This window comes from Microcebus murinus, chromosome 12, assembly GCF_040939455.1.
Source record: "Microcebus murinus isolate Inina chromosome 12, M.murinus_Inina_mat1.0, whole genome shotgun sequence".
Taxonomy (NCBI): domain Eukaryota; kingdom Metazoa; phylum Chordata; class Mammalia; order Primates; family Cheirogaleidae; genus Microcebus; species Microcebus murinus.
Window position 1 is genome coordinate 83182882 of NC_134115.1, and position 24678 is coordinate 83207559.

A 24678-nucleotide genomic window follows, 5' to 3' on the forward strand; every position below is an offset into this window, starting at 1 on the left:
AAAAAGAACCTCAAGTTGAGATTTAAAAAATCTAGTCTAAATCTGGGTGCTTTTCCCAAAGGGACATGCAATATCCCCTCTAACAGTAACCAGAAAAACCCATTCATGTTTTATGTACTAAGCTACTTTAGCCTTAGTCTACAAACATTAATATTTCTAATGCCTGCCTCAAACCATCTGATAGCATTCCATTTGCTCTGGGATAAATCTAAAATCTTGAACACACCCCACAAGCACTTTCGCAATCCAGCCCCAAGACTTCCTTGGCATCATCTCTGGCTACTGCCCTCTCATTAGCATTCTCAGCATTCTTTCATCTTGCTCTACCTTTCATTTCTTGGGGCCTTTGCACATCAGTTCTCACTGTCTAGAGAGTTTTGCTTCCATTCTCCTCCAGGAAAACCCCCTCTCCTTCTGTAAGGCCCAGTTTAACTGGAACCCATCAGCAACACTTTCCCTGGTTCTCCAGTTAGAAATGGGCACTGCCTAATCTGTGACCCCAAAGAACTTCACACACACATACTTTTTAAAATAATACTTATCACATTGTATGTTAACTACTTGTTTATATATTCCCTTCCCAAAGATTGAGTGGCTCCTAAGAGAGTAAGGGTAGCACAAGAGAAATGGGAGGTAGACATCAAAACAGAGGTGGTTTAACCAGAGGCATATTCAGTTATATATTTGGTAAATGACAGAAAGTACATATTGTCTTCATTTTCTAACACCAAGTTCAGAAAGTTCAGCTTATCAAAATTTTGGATGAACGTGGCATCTGAAAGGTTTTCAAATGGGGAGTTGGGGGCTAGATCTCTGTGTCTATCTTAAGGAGAACTGAGGTAAATAAAAGCCAGACATCAAGGGTTACATATTGCTCATTCCAGGTATATGCTAGGTACTCAGCTACTTCTTAATTCAATAAAAAATTTAAAAGTTAAACTAAAAATATTTTAGATAATGTCTTGATGAAAAAGTTATTTCTTCCCCAAATGTATAATAGGTTCTGAACAGTTTTATTTGGGTATAAGGATAGTTACTCAAGCTTTCTCAAGATCTTAAATAAGACCCCTAAAGGATAAAGCAGAAAATTGTAGAATATGAATATCTATAAAGTTCCTTTATAAAGACCAAAAAAATTTAATTATGTATGACATATCTCCCATAACCCCCAAACAACGAATTTATGGCTTTGAACTCTTGTGCTCCTCTACTGTTGATCCAAAACCATAAATTGGCCAGAAATAGCACATTTCATTACAATTTTGGCTTTGATGGAGTATGTGCCATTTGGGCAAATCGAAAACCATGAAAAAATTTAAATTCTAGGTCATTTTGTTTTATAATACTGAAAGACTTCAGAGGTAAATGTGTAACCGCATCAGACTCAGTGCAATCTGTGTATGCTAAAATACGCCCACATTCCTGGGTTTATAATGAAGAATGACTAACTAACCTACAACTATTGTTCTAGCTGGTGTTTATAATTTAGTATAAACTATCATCCAGCAGCGAGTTAAAGGATATGGCAAATCTCAAGGAGAAGTAAAATCTCTTAATGGCAGGAACTAGTCGACCGTGAGAGGAAATGATGCATTTGACTTTATAGTGGTATTTGTGCTAATGAGACATGTTTATAGTCTAGTATGACTACATTTGTGTCAAGGTTAGCTGGTGACAAGAGTTCAAGCCAACTTTAAAAATCTTTTTTGAAAATAAACATGGGTTTGTTTCCCAGGGATTCATTACTAAGTGCCTACTATGTGCCAGATAGTCTTCCATAAATTTTAGAGGTAATTTTGGGGGGGGGGGGACACAAAAATTCCCAGCCTTCAATGGAGCTTATATCCTAGTTGGGGAGGAACAGGAAATAAAAATGAACCTAATAAGTAATATTATATAAAGGATGTCTAAGAACTTTTCATTGTGAAATTAAGTTTAAATTTGGAATACAGATAGCCTAGCCCTTTAGAGATGAAATGGCTGTCACTCAACCCCACTGTCAGATTCAAAGGTGTATCTCTTACAACCAGTATGAAATGAGTTTGGTATTAATAATATGAACCATGCTTCTGCCAATAACTGTATTTCATATTTCTTCTGAACTACTTGCCCTGTCATTCAAAGCCTTTGGTGCTCTGTCCCTCTATTCTTGATGCATCTCCCTTTCTCTGAACACCATGCATACAACATCTTGGTGCTAGAGATATATAGTTAATTAAGACATAGTCTTTACCCCCAAAGAGTTGACTTTCCAATAGGAGAAAGACAAAGGAATATCAAGGTTTATGAGTGTGTAACTGAAGTATGCAAAGCATGCTGGGTGAGCCCAGAGAAGGGAATGATTACTTTTGCCTGGGGAAGGCTACTCTGAGGAGGTACCTTATGCTGAGTCTGGGAGGACGGGTAGAAGGCAGAGACAGTATAGCAGATCATATGGGCCAGGAAGAATATAAGCTTGGGGAGATCGGGCAAAAAGAAAGCTAAGCTAAATCCTGAAACAGCAGAGGCTATGCCTGCCCAGATACCATTACTTGGAGCTACATCCCTCATGAGGAAAAAATGGAAAGCAAAGGAGAGGCAGCTTATGAGTAGACTAGAGCTATAGCCCTGGTCACACTGCGAAGGGTGACTGGACCTCAAAGCACAGGCTAACTAAAGGGAAAGCATCTAAAGAAAGCAAGGAGATTAAGCGGCAAAGGAGAACACTGCTAACAATCTATAGAACCCAGACACAGGTTGTGCTCTCATTCTCTTGGCAGACCTCTCCACTCCCCACTGGACATGCTGCCAGCCAGTCGTCCAGGTTTGACAGTAGACCCTTCCATTTGTATCCTAGTCCCAACCTAGCAATCTTCCCAAACCAAACACATGGGAAGTCCCACTGTGTGTGCCCTTTATACGTGTACAAGCTGGATAAGATAAAGAGAGCTTCCCCCCACCATGTTAAATTCCCATAAAATGCATGTTCCAGAATTCATATAGGACTCTTTATTTTTAACCACAGTCACTATCCTCTGGTACTAGAAAATCAATAGCAAGAAGACACTATGCTTTGGGATCATTCTATGCATTATATATAGCATACTATAGTGTGATCATCCATCTCCCCAGCTAGTGTGGGAACCCCTCAAGGGCAGGGACTAGCTAATAGTAGGCATTCGATTAAGGGCTGACAAACAAATGAATAAATTAACCCACTGAATTTTTCTCCATAGGTCCAAGCTAGTATAACAGATAGAAAAAACACCAATTGCTGCTATTTTTCATTCTAAATGATGACAGTATAAAGGCTATTCAACTGGCTTCTCACAAACATAAAACCCATAATCCTATCTACATAGGCACACAAAGTCATACACCAGAATTAGAAGAGAGCAGTTTTAAATTTAAGTTTTTAAATAAAGTTTTCTACTCTCAGAAATTTGCTATCTGAGTATGATATTGCCAGTTAAGAGTTCACACACACACCCCAGCTTGGAAAGAAAGAAACGTTGTAACCCAAAAATATCATGGGGAGAAAACACTTTTGCGAAATTTCAAGAACTCAGTTCAAGCCCCACCACCTCCAAATGAATACACACAGGTTTGAACCGCATGGGCCCACTTATATGAGAACTTTTTTCAATAAAAGTTATACCAGTGTGCCTGCCTCTCCTGCCGCCCCTTCCACCTCCTCCTCCCCGCCACCCCTGAGATAGCAAGACCAGCCCCTCGTCTTCCTCCTCCTTCCTCCACCTACTCAATGTGAAGAGACCAGGATGAAGACTTTTATAATGAATAGCAGTAAACACATTTTCTCTTTCTTATGATTTTCTTAATAACATTCTTTTCTCTAACTTATTTTATTGTAAGAATATACATATAATATACAAAATATGTGTTAATCAACTGTTTATGTTCTTTAGAAGGCAGTAGGTCAACAGTACGCTATTTATTAGTAGATAAGTTTTGGGGGAATCGAAAGTTATATATGGATTTTCAACTGGGAGAGGGCACCCTAGCCTCCATATCATTCAAAGGGCAACTGTATAAACATGCAGTGTCCTTAACAGAACTGAAATATAATAGGCAAAAATGGAAGAGAAATTTTTCTTTAAAAAGAAAAAAAAAAAAAAAGGCCACACTGTTAAATTAAAAAGTAAATAGTCTTTTACATCAAAGTCTATCACTCTGGACAGGTAATCCTTGGGCAAGTTTCAGCGTGGGCTCTTGAGGCATGCTTGAGAACATGTAATCTCCCAAAGCACCAGGTTGTGCCCCATTCCAAAGGTCTCTCCCAGCGGTTGTCTGCTAATGCCAGATTATAAATGCTATGCTCGGTGCAAAAGAGAGCTGACTGCACTAAAAACGATAAGATTTGTGTAGAGAAATGCAAACTTGTCGAAGTCCAGATTGAGAGTTAGTGAGCAAAGAAACTTGAAAGTGAGCCCCTCCTCCCCTGTAAGTATGAGGTTTGGGGTACGGAGGGAGGGAGGGTCTTCTCTTGGTGAGAAGAAGAAGTACAGGGACTAGTACAGCAGAGAGCTACCCTTTCTGGAATCCATAGAGAGTCTGGCCTTTTATCCCCAGGCCCAAGCCCTAGGCTGGGGGCCCGGGTTTTGTCATGGGCACCTCCCTGCTGCCCTGCCCCTGCTGCTCCACATGAGCAGAGAGAGACAGGAGGCAGGCCCCTCTGACACCTACTTAACCAAGGCAGATGGAGAGGAGAGCGCGTGGGATGCCTTTACTTCCCCCTCAGGAGGCGCCCAGCAGGAGCCCACAGAGCCAGTGGCTCCAAAATCGGATTTCCAAACATCCTCCCACCCCAGAACAGGCCTTACCCCTGTGGCAGGAGGAAACAGAGCATTAAGCAAGTGTGGTTCTGGCGTACAAAGGGGATTTTAGAAGACCTGAAGAAGCCTTCTTACAGGATTCTGCACTTTTTTCAAACCTCTACAGAAGTGGCCAAGTTAAGAAACAGTTATTCATTCACTGACCCAAAGGGGGCAAGGGTGTTACTTTAAGGAGGACACAGTCTGTGTCTGCACGATGTCCTGCGCTACAGACACATACTTTATTAATAATCTTACATACACAAAATGTCCAAGAGAAAGCCTAACAGGCTAATTTCTGACAGCTCCAGATAACAGCAGGAGGAACTGAAGTCACGCTGACTCTCCGGCTTCCACATACTACTCACAAGCAGTGGTCCCTTTCCCACCCAAGGGATGTGATACAAATAAATAAATACAATTATCTGCAGGACTTAAAGTACGAGATCAACACTGTGAAGTCCTTCTCCCCAAGTGCAGTGACTTGTGGGAGACAGATAGGAAAATAAAAAAGAACAGCTGGAAAATTTAATTACAGAACAACGCAAAAGCTGACACGGTTTCACGGGATGAGCCAACAGCCCAAGCCACTCTCCCTTACCTTAAGATACAGAAGCAGCTCTTCGCTCCTGAAGATAAGCGGCAGAACCCGAATCTCTGCTTGCTGTCAATGTCAGTGAGCACGAACGTGAAGTTCTGGCCAACTTGGCTAACTGTGAGGCTGCAGCAAAGACAGAACAAAGAGGAAAATGAATGTGCAGTAAGTTTCTTGATAAAGTATCTAATCGCAACAAGTCGTTGAACCGGTAACATTTCCTCTCTCAGTGGAACTCTTTATAAATGAACTTAAAATTTACACACTTCAAGGAAACAGACTGGGAGTTGGTTAAAAAAAAAAAGAAGAAGAAGAAGAAAGAAAGAAAGAAAGAAAATATAGCCTGCAGCCCATTGTGTGACCACCTCAGAAATCACAACCTTCAGAGCTATCACTTTCCCCTTACTGAGTTCAGGCCCTGAGGTAGGTCTGTTAATCAGCCCATCAATCCTGAAAGGTGCATCCTATTAACCTCATTTTATAGATGAAGAAATAGTCCAGAGACGCACTGCCTAAGGTCCCAGCTAGTAAGTGGTAAGAAGCTGGATTTTAAGCCTAGCTCTGACTCCAAAGGCCACTCCACCAGCTTGCTGTCAACAGCACCTACCTGGTATCTCCTCTAGCTCTAAACACAATAATTACAACCGAATTTAGGTGTCTACTATGTGGCCAGTCAAAAGTTGGACACTTGATATATATCATCTCATTCATTCTCACAACCACCATGGAATTTAGATGATGTTCCAGTCTACACAAAAGGCAACTAAAGAACAAAATAGGTGGCAACTGAATCAAGTTCACAGAGCTACTAAGGGATGATGCTAAAATTGAAACTGGAAAGAAGAGAGGACAATGGTAGGTGTTACTTTCCTAAATTTCTGTATCTTTCACAATTTCTGAACTTATTGAGGAACATATTTCATATTTTAGAGGATAGAAAATACCAAAATGTCTAGCATTGCAAGGTGCTTTCTAAGAAATGGAAACAATGTTTTTAAAAAAGATAATTTTAAAAAGCTAAAAATTCCTGCATCAATACAAAAATACATAAACCACACATAAATGTAATATATAACTTAAAAATATCCATTTTTAAATTAAAAAGCATATTACTAATCAGAGTAATCCAGAAACTTTTTTAAGTGTTACAAAATGTTTTAAAAACCTCTTTTTATCAGTTAGCTTGGATTCTATTCTTTTAAAAAATGTAACCATTCCAACTTCTATTACATAATGTAAATTTACAGTAACAAAATATTTTAGAATTTGACATTGAATTAAAGGGACTCATACTGTATTTTTACAAAGTATACTCAAATTGACAAAATACTCAAATCTATGTTATCATCTATCAATACTTTATAAATTGTCAGTATAAATGAAAAATCATAGTTTACCAGGCCTTTTCCAAAGGCAGAATTCTCATTGAGTCTTTGGATATGGTACAAATTAGGTTTTCACATATAAGGTTAGACTTTCTTTCCAAAACTCTGTTATACAAGCCACATAGAAAATTAAAAGGACTTTCAAGGTATTCCAATATAAAAGTCAATGGACCCTGCCTGGTCATATTTAAGCAAACAACTCCATCCCTTGGAGAAAGGTTAGAGAGTACAAGAAAATAATTCAGAGAGAAAAGAAAGTGTTCCACTCTCCTTTTTTAACTAGGAAGGTGAACAAAAACAAGGTGGCAATTTAAAAGCAATGTGGTAGTAAAGCAGGTGTAAGTAATGCTATCCCTCCACCTTATTCAGCCAGGAGAAGGAACACATTTCTATAAAAGTTATAGAGCTGTCAAGGGGACACCAAACGCTACCTTCTTATGGCTATTATGTTTTATCTATAAAGCTTGGATACTGTGTTACTATGGTGATTTAATACTATGTTTTAAAGGGGGATTATATGATTAATTTTAACAAGGTTGAGAACTGAAGATGTGTGAGAAACAGGATTCTAGCTCACATAATTAAAGTGACTGGGGAGAAAAGTGGGGCCTCAATGGGGGAAGGGAAACCCTGTTTTATTAAAATATTTAAAGCAACAGGTCTAGATGATTCTAAGTTACAAATAAGGTCATGCTTTTGTGAAATATTACTACGTGATCACACAAAATATGATTGTTCATTATTTTAATTCAGGGTTTTTCACTTGTAGAATGCTTAAAATGAATATTCTCTAAGTAGCATCCTACAAGGGAAGGGTATTGATAGGACTGTATGAAAAGAAAACATCGAGAATCACTAGGAAAATGACACAGAATGAACACGACTTGACTTGTGAATTGGGTGTCATTAATTTCCTACTATTTTTTTCACTCCCATTAAAAATGCTGAAAATGTGTTCAGCTATGCTGTAGGCTCGAAGAATGAATCATTACTCATTTACTTGGTTCAAATCCCAACTCAATCACTTGCTAAATGGGCCTTAATTTAGCAAGTTACTTAAAACCTCTAAGCACCTCAGTTTCTTCACCTGGAATAACAATGAAAAACTACCACCCCATCCAAAGGATGTTTTGAGAATAAGTGGAATAAGTATTTAGTATAAAGGCCAGTCCATAGTAGGAACAATTAATAAAAGGGATGCAAGCTGTTACCAACTGTGAAAAAAAAACTAAAGTTCCCATTAAAATCATGTATTTGCTTAGAATCTCCCTGATTCACTTAGCTTTATAATACCTGTGAATAGAAGAAGTCAGTCCACCTTCTTTCTCTCTTGTCCCTTGCATTTTTTAAGGGGTAGTCCTTTGGGTAACCAAGTGACTGACGTTTGCATTAAAGTGAAAAAGATTCCTTTTGGGGTGCCACAGCTTAAAAGGAGGCACTTATTCGTAATTAATTCACCTTTTTAATTCTTGGAAGGGTGAAGTACAAGTCATCAAAAGCCCCAAACCAGTAGACTCTAAAATATTTCTTCCTTGGACAATTTCCAATAAACTAAAAGCCCGGCAGGGGCTGTCAAACAGAGGTTAATATGAAGGGTTCTGAATCTCCAAGGAATTCATCATTCTCTTTCTCTACTTGCTATAGTGGCCTATGGGAGGGTTCACTCTTTCTCCATAAAAATGACTTGAGGGAAAGGATCTGCTTCCTTAAAGGTTGCAGTTTTTGTGTTTATCTCCAGTATCAGCATCCTAATTTCCACGGGAATCAGAGATTTCACGATGATGAAAGCTAGAAGAATCCTTAGAAACCATCTTGCCTAATTATCTTGTTTTACAAATAGGAAAACAGGCTTAGGGTTTAGTTTTATTTTGTTTTTCCAAAGTATTCAGGGCTAGGCCAAAAATCCAAGCCAACTTCTGGTTCAGAGTCCTTCCTTTTCTGTCACTCTGCACTAGAAACGATGAAAACCTTCCCTGAGAAGCTTTTAACTCAGTTTAAGGACTAAGGTATGTGAGAAATTCAGATAGTTGTCTCAGCAAACAAACTGTACTTTCCACTAAGCTACAGAAACCAAACGAGTATCTTCAGAAACAAAACCAGCAGACCAGGGCCAAGACGAGTCTGAGTTGTGCTTTGGTGCCTAGGTTAATATGGAAAACAAGGGAGAAAAGCAGTAAGTATTTGAGCCACAGATTTTAATCTTCGCGCTGCCTTTCAAATGCCTGCCATTCAAGCAAGGGTTCTTCAGAAGCATTTTGCTTAATCTTGAAGTTATTTACAGGCCCAGTGTACAAATGGTATGAAGCATGTGGATGGACAGTTTGATTCCAGTCTTCCAGTGAGAAATGAGATTTTACATATGAGCCTCACTTTTAGTTTAGTTATCCATTTTGCAAATTGAGCTACAACTACACTACGTACTATAACAAGTGCTGGGGTATATAACATGGAACAATATAGACTCAGTCCCTGCCCTTGTAGAGCTTACTGCCTAGTTGAATAGGAATAATAAACAAGTATACCACAAAACATGCAGCTTGTGATAGTGTTATTACAAAACCAAAGAAGAAACAAAGGTAGAAGAAAATGGAAGAGAAAGAAAGGCCTGAGATAATGTGGTCAGAAGAAGCTTCTCAAGGATTACAACAATATTGACCTAAAGGATGAGATGCAGCAGCCACTCAAGAACAGGAGACTGGGTGTTTCAGGCAGAGAAAAGAGCTGTGTAAAGTTTATAGTGGCTGGAAAAAGTTAGGCCTGGACCAAGGAACTAAAAGGACACCAGTACTGTTAAAGCACGGGAGATAAAGGGGAAAGAGGCATTACACGAAGTTGCTAGATAAAGCAAGCACCAGATCATGCAGAGACCCATAGGTCATGGTAAAGAATTAGGAATTGTTTTTTTTTTTTTTTTTTTCTGGTAAGGGCAATGGAAAGTCATTGAATGGATTCAATCAAGAGAAAAACCGCCTGGTTTATAGTTTCAAAAGTTTGATCTGACATATGGTGAATGGTTTTGAAGAAGGCAGAAGTAAGAGCAGAGAAAATAATCAGGAGGCTATTGCAGTAGTCCAGGTGAGACTGGATTGTGGCTCCACTCATATAAGGAAAGCAGAGATGGAGAGGGGTGGCTAGTTCAGGTTATAGCTAGCCGGTATAAATGACAGGCTTGCAGATGGCCTGAGAATTGGGGAGCAAAAAGGCAGAATATGACCATTTGATGATAGGAAAGACTAACAAGTGAGGGGCTCCATTTGGGATACGTTAAGTCTGAGAAGACTGTAAAACATCTATGTAGAAATGACAAGTACGGAGCTGAACGTACTAGTTAGGAAAGCAGAGGAAACGTTTGGATTGAAGCTATAAATTTTGAAGTCATCTATATACAGATGGTATTTAACGCCATGGTAAAGACTGAGATCGTTTAGTGAGGGAGTTCAGAGAAACAAAAGAGAATCCAGGACTAATTTATAGAACTACCAATTTAGAGGATGGGTAGAGAAGAGACCAAAGGAAAAAAAAAAAGAAAATAATCAGGCAGAACAAACAGAAGGGAGTGGTCAACTGTATTGATGCATCAAGATGAGAAGAGAAAAAAATGGCTATTGAATTGACCAATACAGAGGTTTTAGATGATCTTGATAAAAACAGCTCTAGTTTAATGAAGGAAGCAGAAGACATACTAAGGAGGGCTGAGGAATAAATTGAAGTGTGTAGATAACTCTTTCAAAAAAGAGAGAACCAGACAGCAATTGCGTAGGAATGAAGAGTAAAGATGGAGAATGATTCAACAGAGGCAGAGATTTATGATACAAGAGAGAAAAAGACAAAACATTAGGGTCTAGACTTTAGATTAGAATCCCAGATATGCTACTTACTAGCTACATGAGCACAGACAAGTTATTATACCTCTCTGATTTCATCTGTAAAATCAGAGTATCTACACTTTAGAGAATAGTTTTAAGGATTAGAAATAATATATACAAGGTAACTAGCAGACACACAACAAAAATAGTTATTATTAGTGTTATACAATTATAAAATTCAAGAGATAGAACTGAAACATTTTGTCACCATCTATTTATTATTATTTATTACAGCTTACTAAAAATTAGTGTTGAGCCATCTACTGCAGGGTGCCCTAAGAGCTGCTTCTCCTTTCCTTCAGTGCATACGAGGGGTGTGGCAGGAATCAAGCTTTATCAAACCACCACATCTCCAACCTCTAGTTTCATGAGCCTCAAAGCTTCCTTCCATCAACACACCTTACATTTGCCTAAGCCTCCAGTTTCTCACCTTCCTATTCAAAGATCCAAATGGCAAGAATGGCATTGACCAAAATGTTTGAGGACCAACAGTAGGGCACACACTGCGAGATAAACTCACCTGACGATTCTGAAAACAGATCTATCCACTCCCTCCTCTACATGAGCCTGACAAAGTCAACATAAATCATGACTGTAGAGTTAAAATGTATCAAAGCCGAAAGAACAGCAGAGATCTAGTCCAATTCCCACATTTTATTCGTGAACAAACGAAGGCCCTCAGCAGAAATGCCACTTGCTTCACAGCACAGAGCAATCAGTGGTAAAACCAAAACTAAAACCTAGATCTCCTGGTTGCTACCCCCCAACATTCTGTCCACCAAGGCCCAATTGCTTCATCATTACCTAATGCAGTAGAAAATAATAGGGGGCACAGCTGAACCTATAGTTTAAGCTAAACCAAGGGACTAAGTGTGCCAAATAGACTCAGGTTTGGAAAGCACAACATGGTGAATGCATAGTGGAGAGGTCTGGGAAGTTAAGACACTAACGTACTAATCATGTTGCTCTGAGTGGGTCTTGTTTTCTTCAGTTATCTAAATTTTCTACTTCTCTATAATAAATATATATATTGCTTTCGAAATAAATAAAGTTTGTGTAGTCACTTTATTTATGCTGTGATGGAATGTAAATGCAGGCAGTGTGGTATAAGAGAAAAATTATGATGGAATGGGGGGGGGGGTGAGACAAATGAGTGCTCCACTATTTACTAGTCCTGGGACCTTGAGCCAGATATTGAACCTAACCAAGCCTCCGTTTCCTCCTATGTGGCATGAGGCTAAGTGTAAACTTGCTAACATGTAACAGTTTAGTGTAGGAAAAGAACACAGCACAATGCCTGGCACAAAACAGATACATAACAACATGGTAAGTAGTATTTGAGCCACATTTGCATCTGTGGTTATATCCTGAACCATTAGAAGGTGCCTCTGCCCCTGAAAAGATTATGGCATTTCATTCCATGCTCCTGTCATTTGTGTGTGCCAGTAAAATTTACTGGGCAAGTTAATGGTACCTGACTTTCTCGATTCTGAAAGAGAGTAAAGTGCAAACATGGAAAGGAATAGCTTTTCCATCATCCGATGCATCTCTTGACTGCCTTGACTAACTGAAGCTGACTGTCAGCTATTGAGTGCAAACAAGTAGCGACCACAATATGGAATGGTTTAAGTCTTTTTTTAAGAGACTGCTTTCATCAACAACAATGAAAAAATTTTGAGAGTGATAAGGAAACTCAGCACTGACACTTCACTACTCCCTTCCACCGAGAGTTTCAAGGACAGCATAGGGTAGAAATAACTTTGAATGGAGAATAAGAGTATCTGTTCCTTTCCCAGCTCCGTAATTACATAGTTGTGACCGTAAGCGAGTCATTTCACCTCTGCGGATCTTGGTTTCCCTTCTGTAAAATGGGAAGTTTGAACCAGATGAATTTCTGCTTGAAAATCCTGCGGTCTTGTTCCCACACATTTTCAAGGCCTCCTGTGGCCAGAGCCCAAGTGCTCATGGTAGACGTCACCCTCTCCCCAGCAGGCTCCATCTGCTCTGGCTGAACACTCACCAGGCTCACTCAGGGTTTCTCCTCTGCTTTGCTCTTCAGTGCATATGGGGTGTTAGGCTATCCCTTCCACTTACCCACTTCCTGCCGTCCTGGCAGACTCAACACAAGCCTCCTCCACCATAAGACATTTTCTCTGACCATTTCAGTCTTCTCTAACCTCACTATCCTTTGGATAGGTGTTGTTTAATATGTCTTTATAATACTTCCTTGACTAGAGTAGGAAACACAGGGAGGGCTGGGCTTTAAGTCTGAGACTATTTCCATATCCTCCACATAACCCAACATAATGCTACACATCTTAAACCTTCCTTTGTACTTTTGTAAAAAAGATACCACCACCACCAATCTTCTAGAGCTGCTGAAAGAATAAACAAGGCAATAATGTGACCGTGCCCAGCACTTTGACTAGAATCAATTAGGAAATCAAATACGAATTTTCTTCTTTTCCTCCCTCTTTCTGTATTTGGTGACCATCCCCACAAGATGGTCTACTGAGAAATGTCTTCATTTGAGAAATGGAAATCTAGGTTGTGCTAGTAGTAAGCACAAGAGGATCTCGGGCAAGTCCTAATTTCTCTGCAGCTTCGACTTTTTTCAAATGAAGATAATGGCACTTGTTCTTATCTCTTATGATAGGAAGATAAAATGAGATAATTCACGAGAAAGCACTTTCTTTTGAAAAGCTACCAGCATTATTATTTTTCATAAGTCCTAGTTTCAGAAAGAAAAATCTTAAAACAGCACAAGAGACAGCAAGATGTCAATGTTAACGGGTGATTTGATGATGACTGTGAAAATCCCACTCTTGATATAGACTAGAAATGTCAGAAAGTTGTATTACTGTTCCTTGGGGTAGAAAAGCACAGATATTGAAAAGATTAGGAAGCTTTCTTTTTTGAACACAATCACCTGGGGCATTCCTCGTTTCCCAGGCTGGCATATTTCTAAGTTAAATAATATCATAAACATACCTGGGGGGGCTTTGTGGGCCTCAGAATCTGGGCATATCCATTTGACAGTGCTAACCACAAACTAATAAAAAAAATTGTGACATTAAAACCTTTGTGTCTATTGTAAATAAACTTCATTATCATCATCTCTTCTGCATTGGAAGTATGCCAATGTTAGAGGTGGGAAAACAGAAAAATACAGTCCCCATAATAAAGTGGGGGTTTTTTGGTATCAATAAAATTTATTAACACCACAGGGTAGATAGGTAACATAATACAGTGTAAGAAAAGAGCTATTGCACATGTCAAGGATTAAAATATTTCCATAAAGAAACATTTCTGTCCTCAAATCATTTTGTGGGGGCTGGGGGGAATGAAGAACATGATTAGGGAAGGTAACTTGAGAGAAGCATTTTAGAAGAAAATTGTTTTTAACAACAACAAAAGCATCAGAAATTGATAACAAAAAAGATTTTAGAATAATCACTTAAGGACTTTGTTTTTCTTCCATTTCAGAATTTAATCCAGAGGGGATATGTGGTACAAATAGAGAGAGAGAGAGAGAGAGAGAGAGAGAGAGAGAGAGAGAGAGAGAGAGTGAGAGAGTGAGAGAGTGAGAGAGAGAGAGAGAGAGAGAGAGAGAGAGAGAGAGAGAGAGAGAGAGAGGAGATCTAATCTGTGAATTTCTTCTAACATTAGTTTACAAAGTCAATTAAGGAATACCTATCCAAAAAAGATCACCACTCTAGTAAGAAGTCATGTAAAAATGTATTCTTATTTTTTCTTCGTTAAACACCTAACTACATTTTTAAAAACATTTCAGCTTTATTACTTTTGTACAAATATGCCCTTGCCATGATTTGTAATACATTTTATAAGTAGCTGGAGGAGATTTCATGCAATGCTAATTCATACATGTAAATGTGAAGTTTGCATTAAATATTTCTAAACAAAATCTTACTTTCTTGCTATTTTTAGAAAGAATAGGCTAAAGAAGAGACAAGAGGACTCTCATTACAAAAACTGACCCTTTTAGAATTAAGGCTATTCTGTTTTAAGCATCAACCTGCTACTAAAACATCCCTGGTACCAGGATTTTAAAAGGTCTGGAAATACTACAATGGTTGATTGGCTTTAAAAATAACATGTTAGAACCAGGGAGAGCAGTGATTAGAAGTAGCTGGCAACATTCCAGAGTTGCTTTTTAGTACTCTTTTAAACTCCTTTGGCTACCAATTCTCATCTCACATCATTTTTAGGTTTATGCCAAGTATACCAGGACACTGTTATCACAAAGTGTAGAAAAGATCCAAGCAGTGTACTACCCATATACACTCTAAATCTCTAAAATTTTTCCACCCCTGCCTTGTTTGGATACACTAAAATATATAATACAATCTTCCTGAAGATGAGCATATTTTATAGCTTTCTTGGAATATATTATGGCATTTATTGGTTACGATGGTATTTTCTACAGCCTTTCTGTCAATAAAAGTAGAATTTTTAAGATGAAATGTATCTACAGTTTCAAAGTTCAAATTTCCATTAAGAGAAAATTGAAAAGAGACAACAATCAAGTGGGCAAATAAATGATTTTTAAAAATTAATGCTTTAACTATAATGAAAAACAGTACACATTTCTTGAAAATAAGATAAAGATGATTATTTTGTCATTTTATTAACATAGTTAATAAATTACAGTTTTATAAAGTAAAGAAAAAAGCTCTTCTAAAATTATTACCAGTGGCTTATTAAAAAACAAAACAGAGCAAAACCTCAGATTGTTTTAATTATCTTAGAGTTCTTATATTTGTACCTCTCCAAGAAATAGTTTATCATAATGTAAATATTAAAGAAATGTTTAGATGGTTTAGTATTTTTTAGTCTAGAAATCTATAAAATGCTGATTTCCCTAGAGATACCATTCTTAGCCACCTAAACAAAATGTAAAACACTATTTAGCAATATTCTTTTTAAATAGCTGAGCACCTTTAAACAAGATAGGTCTATGCTGATTTAAATTGTAAGTTGAAATCTAAGAAAAACAAAGTCTACATAATACTCAAAGGTCATGGAGTTATGAAAATTAATTGTTTAAGCCAAATATATTCATATTTAAATAAAAATTAAATAGCATTGGATTAAATACCAACCATTCTTAATCACGGTTTAAGTCTGACAACCAAAATCAAAAATTTAATGCCATACAAAATACATCTCACAAACTAACCAATGCAAAGCTCTGAGCTTTAAACTTTTTGATAGTGTCAATAAAATCTCCAGGAAGGGAGAATATTGCAACTCTCCTTGGAACATAGGTGTCTTAAATCATGGTTAAACAGACAGAATGTTAAGAATGGTGTGGTTTTTATTTTCTATAGCAGGTTTATTGACACTTTTTTCTAGTAAAATTTGAAAATCTGACACTACCTGTCCACATAGAAGGGGAAACAAAACTTGGTCAAAGTCTGTAGAACTTCCTGTGGAGAGAAAGAGAGATAATTTATACATCTAATGGGACCAATAAATCTAACATTAACCACAGCACACAATCTAGCAACTTTACCCTAAAGAAAGAGGAGACAGATGAAGAAATATGGGCTTTATCAATTACATGGGAGGAGTACTAGGCAGTCAATCATGAGAAATAATAAACATGATCAAACTTCATTAAAAATGAAAAATTAATCAAGAATCACACATGGGCAAGCAGCAGGAGCCATGCAGGAAAGCTCTGAAGGGAGGGAGGCGGTTGGGTTGCTGAGTGTTAACACCCCTCCAGGGACCATCTCCAGCCTGACCATATGGATCAGAGTGAATAACACCGAGCCACATGGGTTTGGCCTGGCAGGGCCGCTGTTGCTGGCACCATTTTTGCCTGTTACCTAGGAACAGAGGGGGCCGGGATTAGACAACGCTTCCCAACATCAATAGGCCAAATCACAGCAGAATAGAAAGCCAACTTGAAGATAATTGTCCCTGAACATTGTCAACTACATTTTTTATAGTTTAAAACTTCATTTACTTACTTCATAAAGAACTTGCCATTTCTGGCATAGATTTATTTTGGAACCAAACTGTAACAATTTTAAGTATGCACTATTTCTAGTTAAATATCATTATCATAATGAAACATACTTACCTGCTTGTAATTTACCCAAATCTAAAGCAAACTACCAGTTTAAATACAAACATACAGGTACATCAAACCAAGAACATTATTCAGGAGTAGGGTACAAATAATAAGAGTAACATCTCAAAGACATTCTCTTTACATTAAGCAAAGAATAAATACTGATACATGAGACACAATATACAGTGGTGTGTGACTTTTCCTAAAAGACAAATTTCACATATATAGCATACACATATATAAGTAGTTAATTATTATTTCCTTCATAGAATTTTCTTTAGCTTGACTGCATTTAACTGCAGGCTTAAACAGCCCACAGTTGGTGCTTATCATAAGTTCACAGACCAATGTTATAAATTTTAAAAAAGTATTCCTTTCATGCATTTGATTTGCTTTTCAACTATTTAAAAACCCAACTTCAAGACAAAATGAAGAACATATTTTTCAGTCACCGAGAAGCTGGTTCAAATTAAAACAAACCTGCCCATTGCAAATCCTAATCCAAGTGATAAATTAAAGATCAGTTTACAAATGTAGCACTTTTCTAACCAATAATAATGAATTATCAATGCTAACTGAATTGATGCTTCTCGCTTCATTTATTTTTAAAACCAGTTCTATCATTCAAGAAATAAACCACATCAATCTAATAACCCACTCAATGAAGCAGAAAGCACACTGACTTGCTCTGCCAGAGCATGTTCCGCCTACATAATTCAATTGAGCATATCCTATTTTTTAATATCATCTTGGACTGGTACTATGTATATCACAGCACTGTTAAGGCATGTCATGAAATAGTAAATGAATAGGAAACTAAAAAGTGGAAAAGTAGATAAGAATACCTATTCTAAGAGGCATTACTTATACATTTTAAATTTTATAATATAGCATTCAGAAGTCCATGTGTATTGTTTTTTAAACTAATCATGTTTAAATAAATTGCAATAGGTAATAGAGGATCAGAACAAAGGCAATTTCTCAGCATGTAATGTTATTATCAGGCAAATACAGGAAAAGAGATCACATAAAACATTCATTTTAAAGTCTGTAGTTTTAATTACAAAATATACTATAATCCATATACACAAAACCCTTATGATTTACACACACAAAAATTCCTTATAAGTTTCACTCCACTTCAAGTTTCAAATAATACCACAAAGCATCCCTTAACTTCAGTATATGTACCAGCCATTCTTTAAAACTCACTACCAAGTGCTCATTGCCAATATCAGCTACAAAGATAGCTATCTTTTACCCCTCAAAAGTTACAGGTGCAAAAAGCACTTCTCTACTCTATGCTGGAGTTGTGCTGGCAAAAGGCCTCAAAGATTTTTGAAAGAAAGGACCCCCATGGCTACGAGAAAGCATTGTGCTCTACAGCAGAGTCAAAGAAATCTAATATGCCCAACTTATTACTCACTACAATATAGAAACTACTTACCACTTTCTAATGTCAAGTGTAATAACCAAACTTGAACTTGTCTGTCAGATAATATTAGAACAAATATCAAAATACCCACTATAGGCTGAGTGCAACCCACCTCCCATGAGCTTTCCTTTTTACCCAAGAAGGCAGCGATAAGTCTAATTAAGCAATAGGACAGGGGGAGGGGAAGAGGAAAGAGAGTACAGGCAAATGTAGGCACATGTTTGTACATTACAATATGTTTCTTCGTGTTTGTGATATTACAGGAGCTTGATATTCCAATTTAAGTCAAACAAGATGGTGGTATGCTGTCAGAGGAGAAAACAAAAATGAGCATCTACTCTGTTAGGCATATTCACACATTATCTCAATCAGAACTGAGATATCTAATTCTTAGTTTGGGAAGCAGAGGACAGGAAGAGAGGGGGAAAAACAAGCAATGTTCTTGGTAAATAAAAACTGCTGAAATAAACTAATTTTCTTAATATTGATGCTTTCCTTACATATAAACATTCAACTACCTTATTCTCTTTTTCCAAAAGAAAACACAATTATTCAAATATGAAAAGTACCACTCTTCAAGAGAGGGGACTTTAAAACCCTGATTTAAATATATTTTGAGCCTTCTATTTATGGGAGTACCCCACAGTCTTTCAATATTAAATTTACTGGGGAAACAGTCACTAACCCATTACCAACCCTTTTTTCTCTATAGAACCTATGTCTTTGGCTAGGGAACTTTCTTTGTACACGGTAATTTTCTTGTTCTCTCCCCCATTTCTCTTACCTACACAAGCTCTTTTAAACAACCAGCCTCAGTACATCTTCAACTACTGCCACATAAATCGGATCTTGGAGATGCAGCACAGCTGATGAAATGTAAATGACCTCATTGCTAAGGCAGGGGGTGGGGAGGATTGTGTGCCAGCTCTCCAGATCAATTCCCAAGTTTATATTTTCACAAATCTTTTTATGTACAGTTTGATTTTTTAACATTTTAATGAGCAAAAAAGTGAATCTATAGTAGCCAGTCACCACAGTTAAAGTGCAGGGCATGAACTAGATCCCAGGAGGGAACCAGTCCACCATGTCACCACTGGCTTTAGGACATTCGCCACCTGGTTCCATGTCCCCAGGTTCCAACTCTTTTCATAATCAAAACACTGCTGACATTATAAACCCCAGACGGGTTTTCTAAAATCCCTCCCAATCAATATATCCAACACATAACTTATTGGAGACAACACTGAGCTCATTGATTAAGGTGAGTTCAGTAGCAAAGTTTTCAAAATAAATGAGACAAGAATACAGCATTCAACCCCTTTGTGTCACCAGACAATTTATGAAATAGGCAATTTCCAAAAGGGCTTTTCTAACAAAATATATGATACTTCATGTGGGAAGAAATAAGAAGAGGGGGCAGGGAAGAAATGTGGTAGAGAGACAGTTGCAAAAACCTTTCAGTTACGCATATACTAAAAGGGAGAGTGTAGTAGAAAAGCAACAACATCTCTAAGCTCTGCCCACAAGGAGATACCAAGCCTCAGAGTATGAATCAACATATTGAAATTAACACACCTAACCCTGGATACACTTGCAAATGAAATTCAGAAATGAACTCAAGATTCATCTCTGTCTACTTTGGATTCATTTCACCCAATTCAAATTCTCATCTGGTCAGAAGTTCCCATCAAGGGAACTTACTCCTATCTGGAGAAAGTAGATTATGTTCTGCTGAAGCTGAGCCATTTGCTCAAGAATCTAGTAAAGTTTTAAATTTATATTATCCATTATAAAATCCTATCTGGAAGCAAAACTTCAAAGACTAAATTCAATGAAGTTAACTAAGATTATAAATAATGAGAAGGCTAAACCAATTCATCCTGAATTTGGGGTGCAAAGTGGGGGCATAGGAAATCCTGCAACAGCCATCATTTCAGATGTCAAATATTTTGTTTTCATTGCTTCATTGAAACCTACAAACAAAAATTAGTTTTATTCGGCAGATGAAAACAACTGCCAGTCACACACAGATATACACGCCCCACAAATAAATGCCATCTTAAGATAAAAGCGCAGGCTGATTATAGTGTCCACAGGACTTACAGAATGTTGGGAGATGAGGCATGTTCTCAATAGTTCAAAGAGAAAAAAAATGTGTGCATAAAAACATTTAAATAAAGCAAAGGGATAGCTTGAATAAATGAATGTATTTTAAAATATGTAAAGCCACAACTAGCCTCTTTGTGGCTTGCTGAAAGCTGATATAGCAGTTGATAATTTACTTTTATCCAAAAAAAGAGCAAAGGAGGGAGAGGAGGGGAGACGATAGGAGAACATTTCCTGGGTTTCTTATATCTAACTTACTTGTTCATTTCAAAATGTAGGTGTGTGATGAAAAGATCAGTGGAGCTCAAATTCTAAAATATTCTCTGTTTAAATTTTTTTTAATAGCATAAGGGAAATGCTGACCCTCTAAGTTCTGCAATAGAGAGCAATGCCACCGACTTGAAAGAAAAGCCTTTGATTGATGATCTTGAAATTCAAGTTGAAAGTTAAAAACAGAACACACATAAAACCCAAACATACAAAAAGCTAACAAAATTTCTACTTTAAGCCACTTCAAGTTAAAACCAGGGGCTCCAAGTGAAAGCTAACAAAGGTTTTAAATGCTTATCATTAAGAAGGGTAAAGCAGTTGTTCTTGGAAGCTTAATTAGCACCAAGTTCAAGAATGTTGATCAGAAGTTCCCTAATGTGAAAACAGGAAATAAAATTTTTCTCCGTCACTATAAGTATCAAATCTAAGATCCATACTGTAATTACAACCAAATTTTTATTTTTGCAGTGAGAAAAAGCAGCTTTGAATAAAAGATTTTACAGAAAGGCCTTTCAACACCCAAACATAAAAGCCGGGTCAAGTTTCTAACAACGCTGCTCAAATGCTGCAGAGTCTGCTTCCTTTCTTTGGTACATTTCAATATTTACCCCTACTTTATTTTTTAAAAACTTTAGTTAATTTTGGGCCATACATATGACTATGCTGATTTGTTTAATATCTAATATACAGAATCAATGTTGTAATTCCAAGATTAAATTATAAAAAAGAAATTCATCACAGTGTATGAATATGCATCATATAAACTTTATATATAGATTATCAAGGACATTAAGTGCAGAAGAGGAAGGCTTTCGGCAGCAGAAGAGCCACTCCTAAAACTACTCCTAAGTATAAATCTTCATGACCTTTGAAATTCCAAGTAAAAATATTGGATCTTATTTTAAAACTTTTTAAGATAACAAAGTTACTGTATCCTTTTGCATCCTTCCCTTTCTTCCAAAACTTCTTACCTAAAACAAAGTTGTTCATAATCGTAGTATTATATAACATCCTTTCCAAGATTTCCTCTTACTAACTTTAAACCTTACAGCAAAGTGGTTAGAAATGGGAGAACTATACTTATATAAGGTCAATGTTAAATGTCAATAAAATTCTTAACACTTGTTTCCACACTTCCAAAATGAACAAATGATTTGGTTACGCTCTCTTACAATTGGTATTTGATCGCATCAGTAATGTAATGCCTTGGAATCAATAGCAGTACTCTTGAATATTGTCTTGTTCATTTCCTTACGTATTTTAATTCCTATTATCTGAACATTTATGTGATCAATATTTCTAAAAAGAAGGGGGAAGGGGACACAAGTCAGCACATAGCAAAGGAATAGGGTCCCAACAGTAAAATTTCAAACACAATTTCACTGAAGGAGCAGCTTGCCCTCAGGATGATACTATTAAAAAATAAAAGAAAAAAAAAAGAGCACTGATAGAAATACTATTTTGTAAGCATATTAAAAGCTGTCAGCTTTTAAATATTTTAAATGCACACAAAAATGTGCACAGATGGGCAACTTTTCTGCTCACATTAGTCTAGAAAAAAAAAATCTTTCATTATCAAGCTCAAAGTCCTTGAATTTTTTAAACTTAATTGTGCCTCTATTTCTTAGAATTCACACCCCAAGGCCAAAGCTTTCCTGCCACCAGTCCTTCAAATCTGACTTGGACATTACACGGGAGGAGGCTCCAAGCCTCCCTGAGGTCTCACTCCTTTTACAACACACGAAAAAGCAGTCGATAATGGGCCCATGCTGAATTCACTGCTCTCCACGTCTCCTCTTGGGACACAAGCCTAGCAGATGTGATAAAAACTGTGTCAGAGAAGTGGCTCTAGTTTGTGCCTTAATGACAACTTAAACCTCTAAACCAATACAACCAAAGGACTAACAGAACTGGCTGTTACCTCTCTCTCCTGCCAATCTTTGAATATCTCTGAACTAAATTAGCACCTCTACCCACAACTTCCCCTGCCACCCCACAAAATCCATTCTAATTTTAAAAGATAAATGAATTCAGCAAACACATCGGTGGCATAAGTGTCTGGGCGCTGTGTGTGTGTGTGTGTCCTATAATTAAGCCCTAACACATATTTCATGTAGTTTATATTTTTCTCAAGGTATGATTGAGCATTCAGATATCTTAAAGCACTGCCTGGTAAATTCCCTCTGATCATCGCCCCAGTAACCATATTAACACACACGACCGATAGACTTACGGTTTCCATAAAGTACCTAAAGGTCTAAAAATTATTTAAGAAAGAAAAGCAATATTCTCAGTTATTGAAACATTCTAATTATTAAAATTTATACAGGAGAATGTTTTAAACAGTAGGTGGCTATACTTTTCTTTTAACTTGTAAGAACTCTTTGTCTTACCTAATGATATGGTTCCAAAAAATAGATTTAAATGTGTACTTCTGATAACATTTTCTAAATTCTATAATTCAGCCTTCAGATGATAGGTCTTTTAACCCAGTATCTTGAAAGCCTATTCAGTCACAATTGCATACCCACTTAATCAGCAATCATTGTTCTGGGATGCAGGACTTTGTTGTCAAGACAAGCACCAAAACCTTAAAAAAATTTTTTTCAGAACTGGCATAAGAAAAAAGTGATCTTTGTCAGACAAGGACAAATTTATGCAAATCTTTTATAAACATTCACAAACATTTATTTAGCTTTTGAAATGTTGGCCTCATTTGAGAGCATGAAAATGAGGGGGAAGTAGGAAAACGCAAAGGACAGCTTAGAAGCTGGCACGCTACATAAATATTCAGAAGGAAGATTATAGGATTCATGTTAGGCTGTCTTAGGCTTCTCCAAAGTCCACACAGAATAGCAAAGAACAAAACTAACGAGAAGTACAGCAGATGTTAGACAATGCATCAGCCTCTTTTCCTCTCTCACTTAGCTATACTTGGACGCTTTTATATTTTCTTTCAATATGGTTAGGTCATTCAAGGATTCTCCTATAGACTCTGTATTGTGGCTACAGATCTATAAGCTGAAGGTCTGTCAGCTTTCCAAAAGTTTCCAATGAAAAGGCATTATGCAAATTCTACCTCTCTTACCCTCTTTCAGGGGGGAAAAAAGCCTCCAGTATGCAGTCATCAGAGTATTGGAAGCCCCAGCCTTCATTTCTGTATAGCTGTGTTTGCCTCAGGGCCACGCTGCTTGTTTTGACAGTGGATCCCCCTAGATAGTTGGGATTAGTCGAGCTTGTTTAGATAAACTTGAAATCAAGGCCTTCTCTAGGTAGACAGCTAGATGTAGCTACCGAGTTTCCAGCTGCCTCTTCCTTTCATCCCAAAACAACTGCAGATTCACAGTAGCTATCACAGCCACAGGCTATGTCACATACATAAGTACAAAATTAAAGGCTGCTAAAAGAAGCCTTTGTAAGTCTTAGTGCTAAAATAAGGAATCTGTACTGCTTGGTTTATACAAATTATTCTAGCACTACCAGTATGGAGCTGAAACATCAGTTAACAAGGCCTATTAATCAAGGTTCCTAGCTTCTTCTCATAGACAGGATCATAGTTTGGTAATATGCCTAACCCTCTGCTTATTAGCTCTTGTATGAGAATAATAGCTTAAAATGCTGAAAAGGAAACAATAGGCTTTATTTATCCAGTGGCAGGGAATGTTATACACCATCAATAAACACTGTGAACGGAATATGAAAATCAAATGTAAATATCAAATCCTCTTTTGAGAGAGAATTATTTAGCAATTGATTAGACAGGGTCTCACTCAGTAGTCATCTCCAATTACAGAACCATTTCAAATTAACTTTTATTTCCTACAACTTGCTGGTTCTGTTAGAAAGATATAAGAGGAATTAAGATTGAAGAAATTTTATACTCAGAACAGATTGATGACATCTCATTATAAAGACAGCAGGTCATATAAAATACTATTGAAATAAAACACCACAGAACCCAAAAAGTTTTCTAAAATCTAACGCTCAAGGATTTTAATATTTTGCAACTAGAAAAAAAGTCTCTTCAGAGGGCCAGCAAAGAAATTAATTCAATCCCACGTTTGGTTTTATTTTGTATATCTTGCTCCAACATACAGATGCTAATGT

At 37.2% G+C, this 24678-nt stretch overlaps 1 protein-coding gene across 4 annotated transcripts in view; it reads right to left on the bottom strand.

The window, feature by feature from the left end:
• DENND1A (DENN domain containing 1A) overlaps positions 1-24678 on the bottom strand; it is a 493327-nt gene that overhangs the window by 331641 nt on the left and 137008 nt on the right. For all 4 annotated transcript variants that reach the window (XM_012771853.2, XM_012771851.2, XM_012771850.3 and 1 more), the window contains exons 4-5: positions 16058-16107; positions 5413-5532 (exon numbers count right to left, since the gene is read on the bottom strand). In XM_012771853.2, the coding sequence (XP_012627307.2) occupies positions 5413-5532; positions 16058-16107 (170 nt within the window). The remainder of the gene's footprint in view (positions 1-5412; positions 5533-16057; positions 16108-24678) is intronic.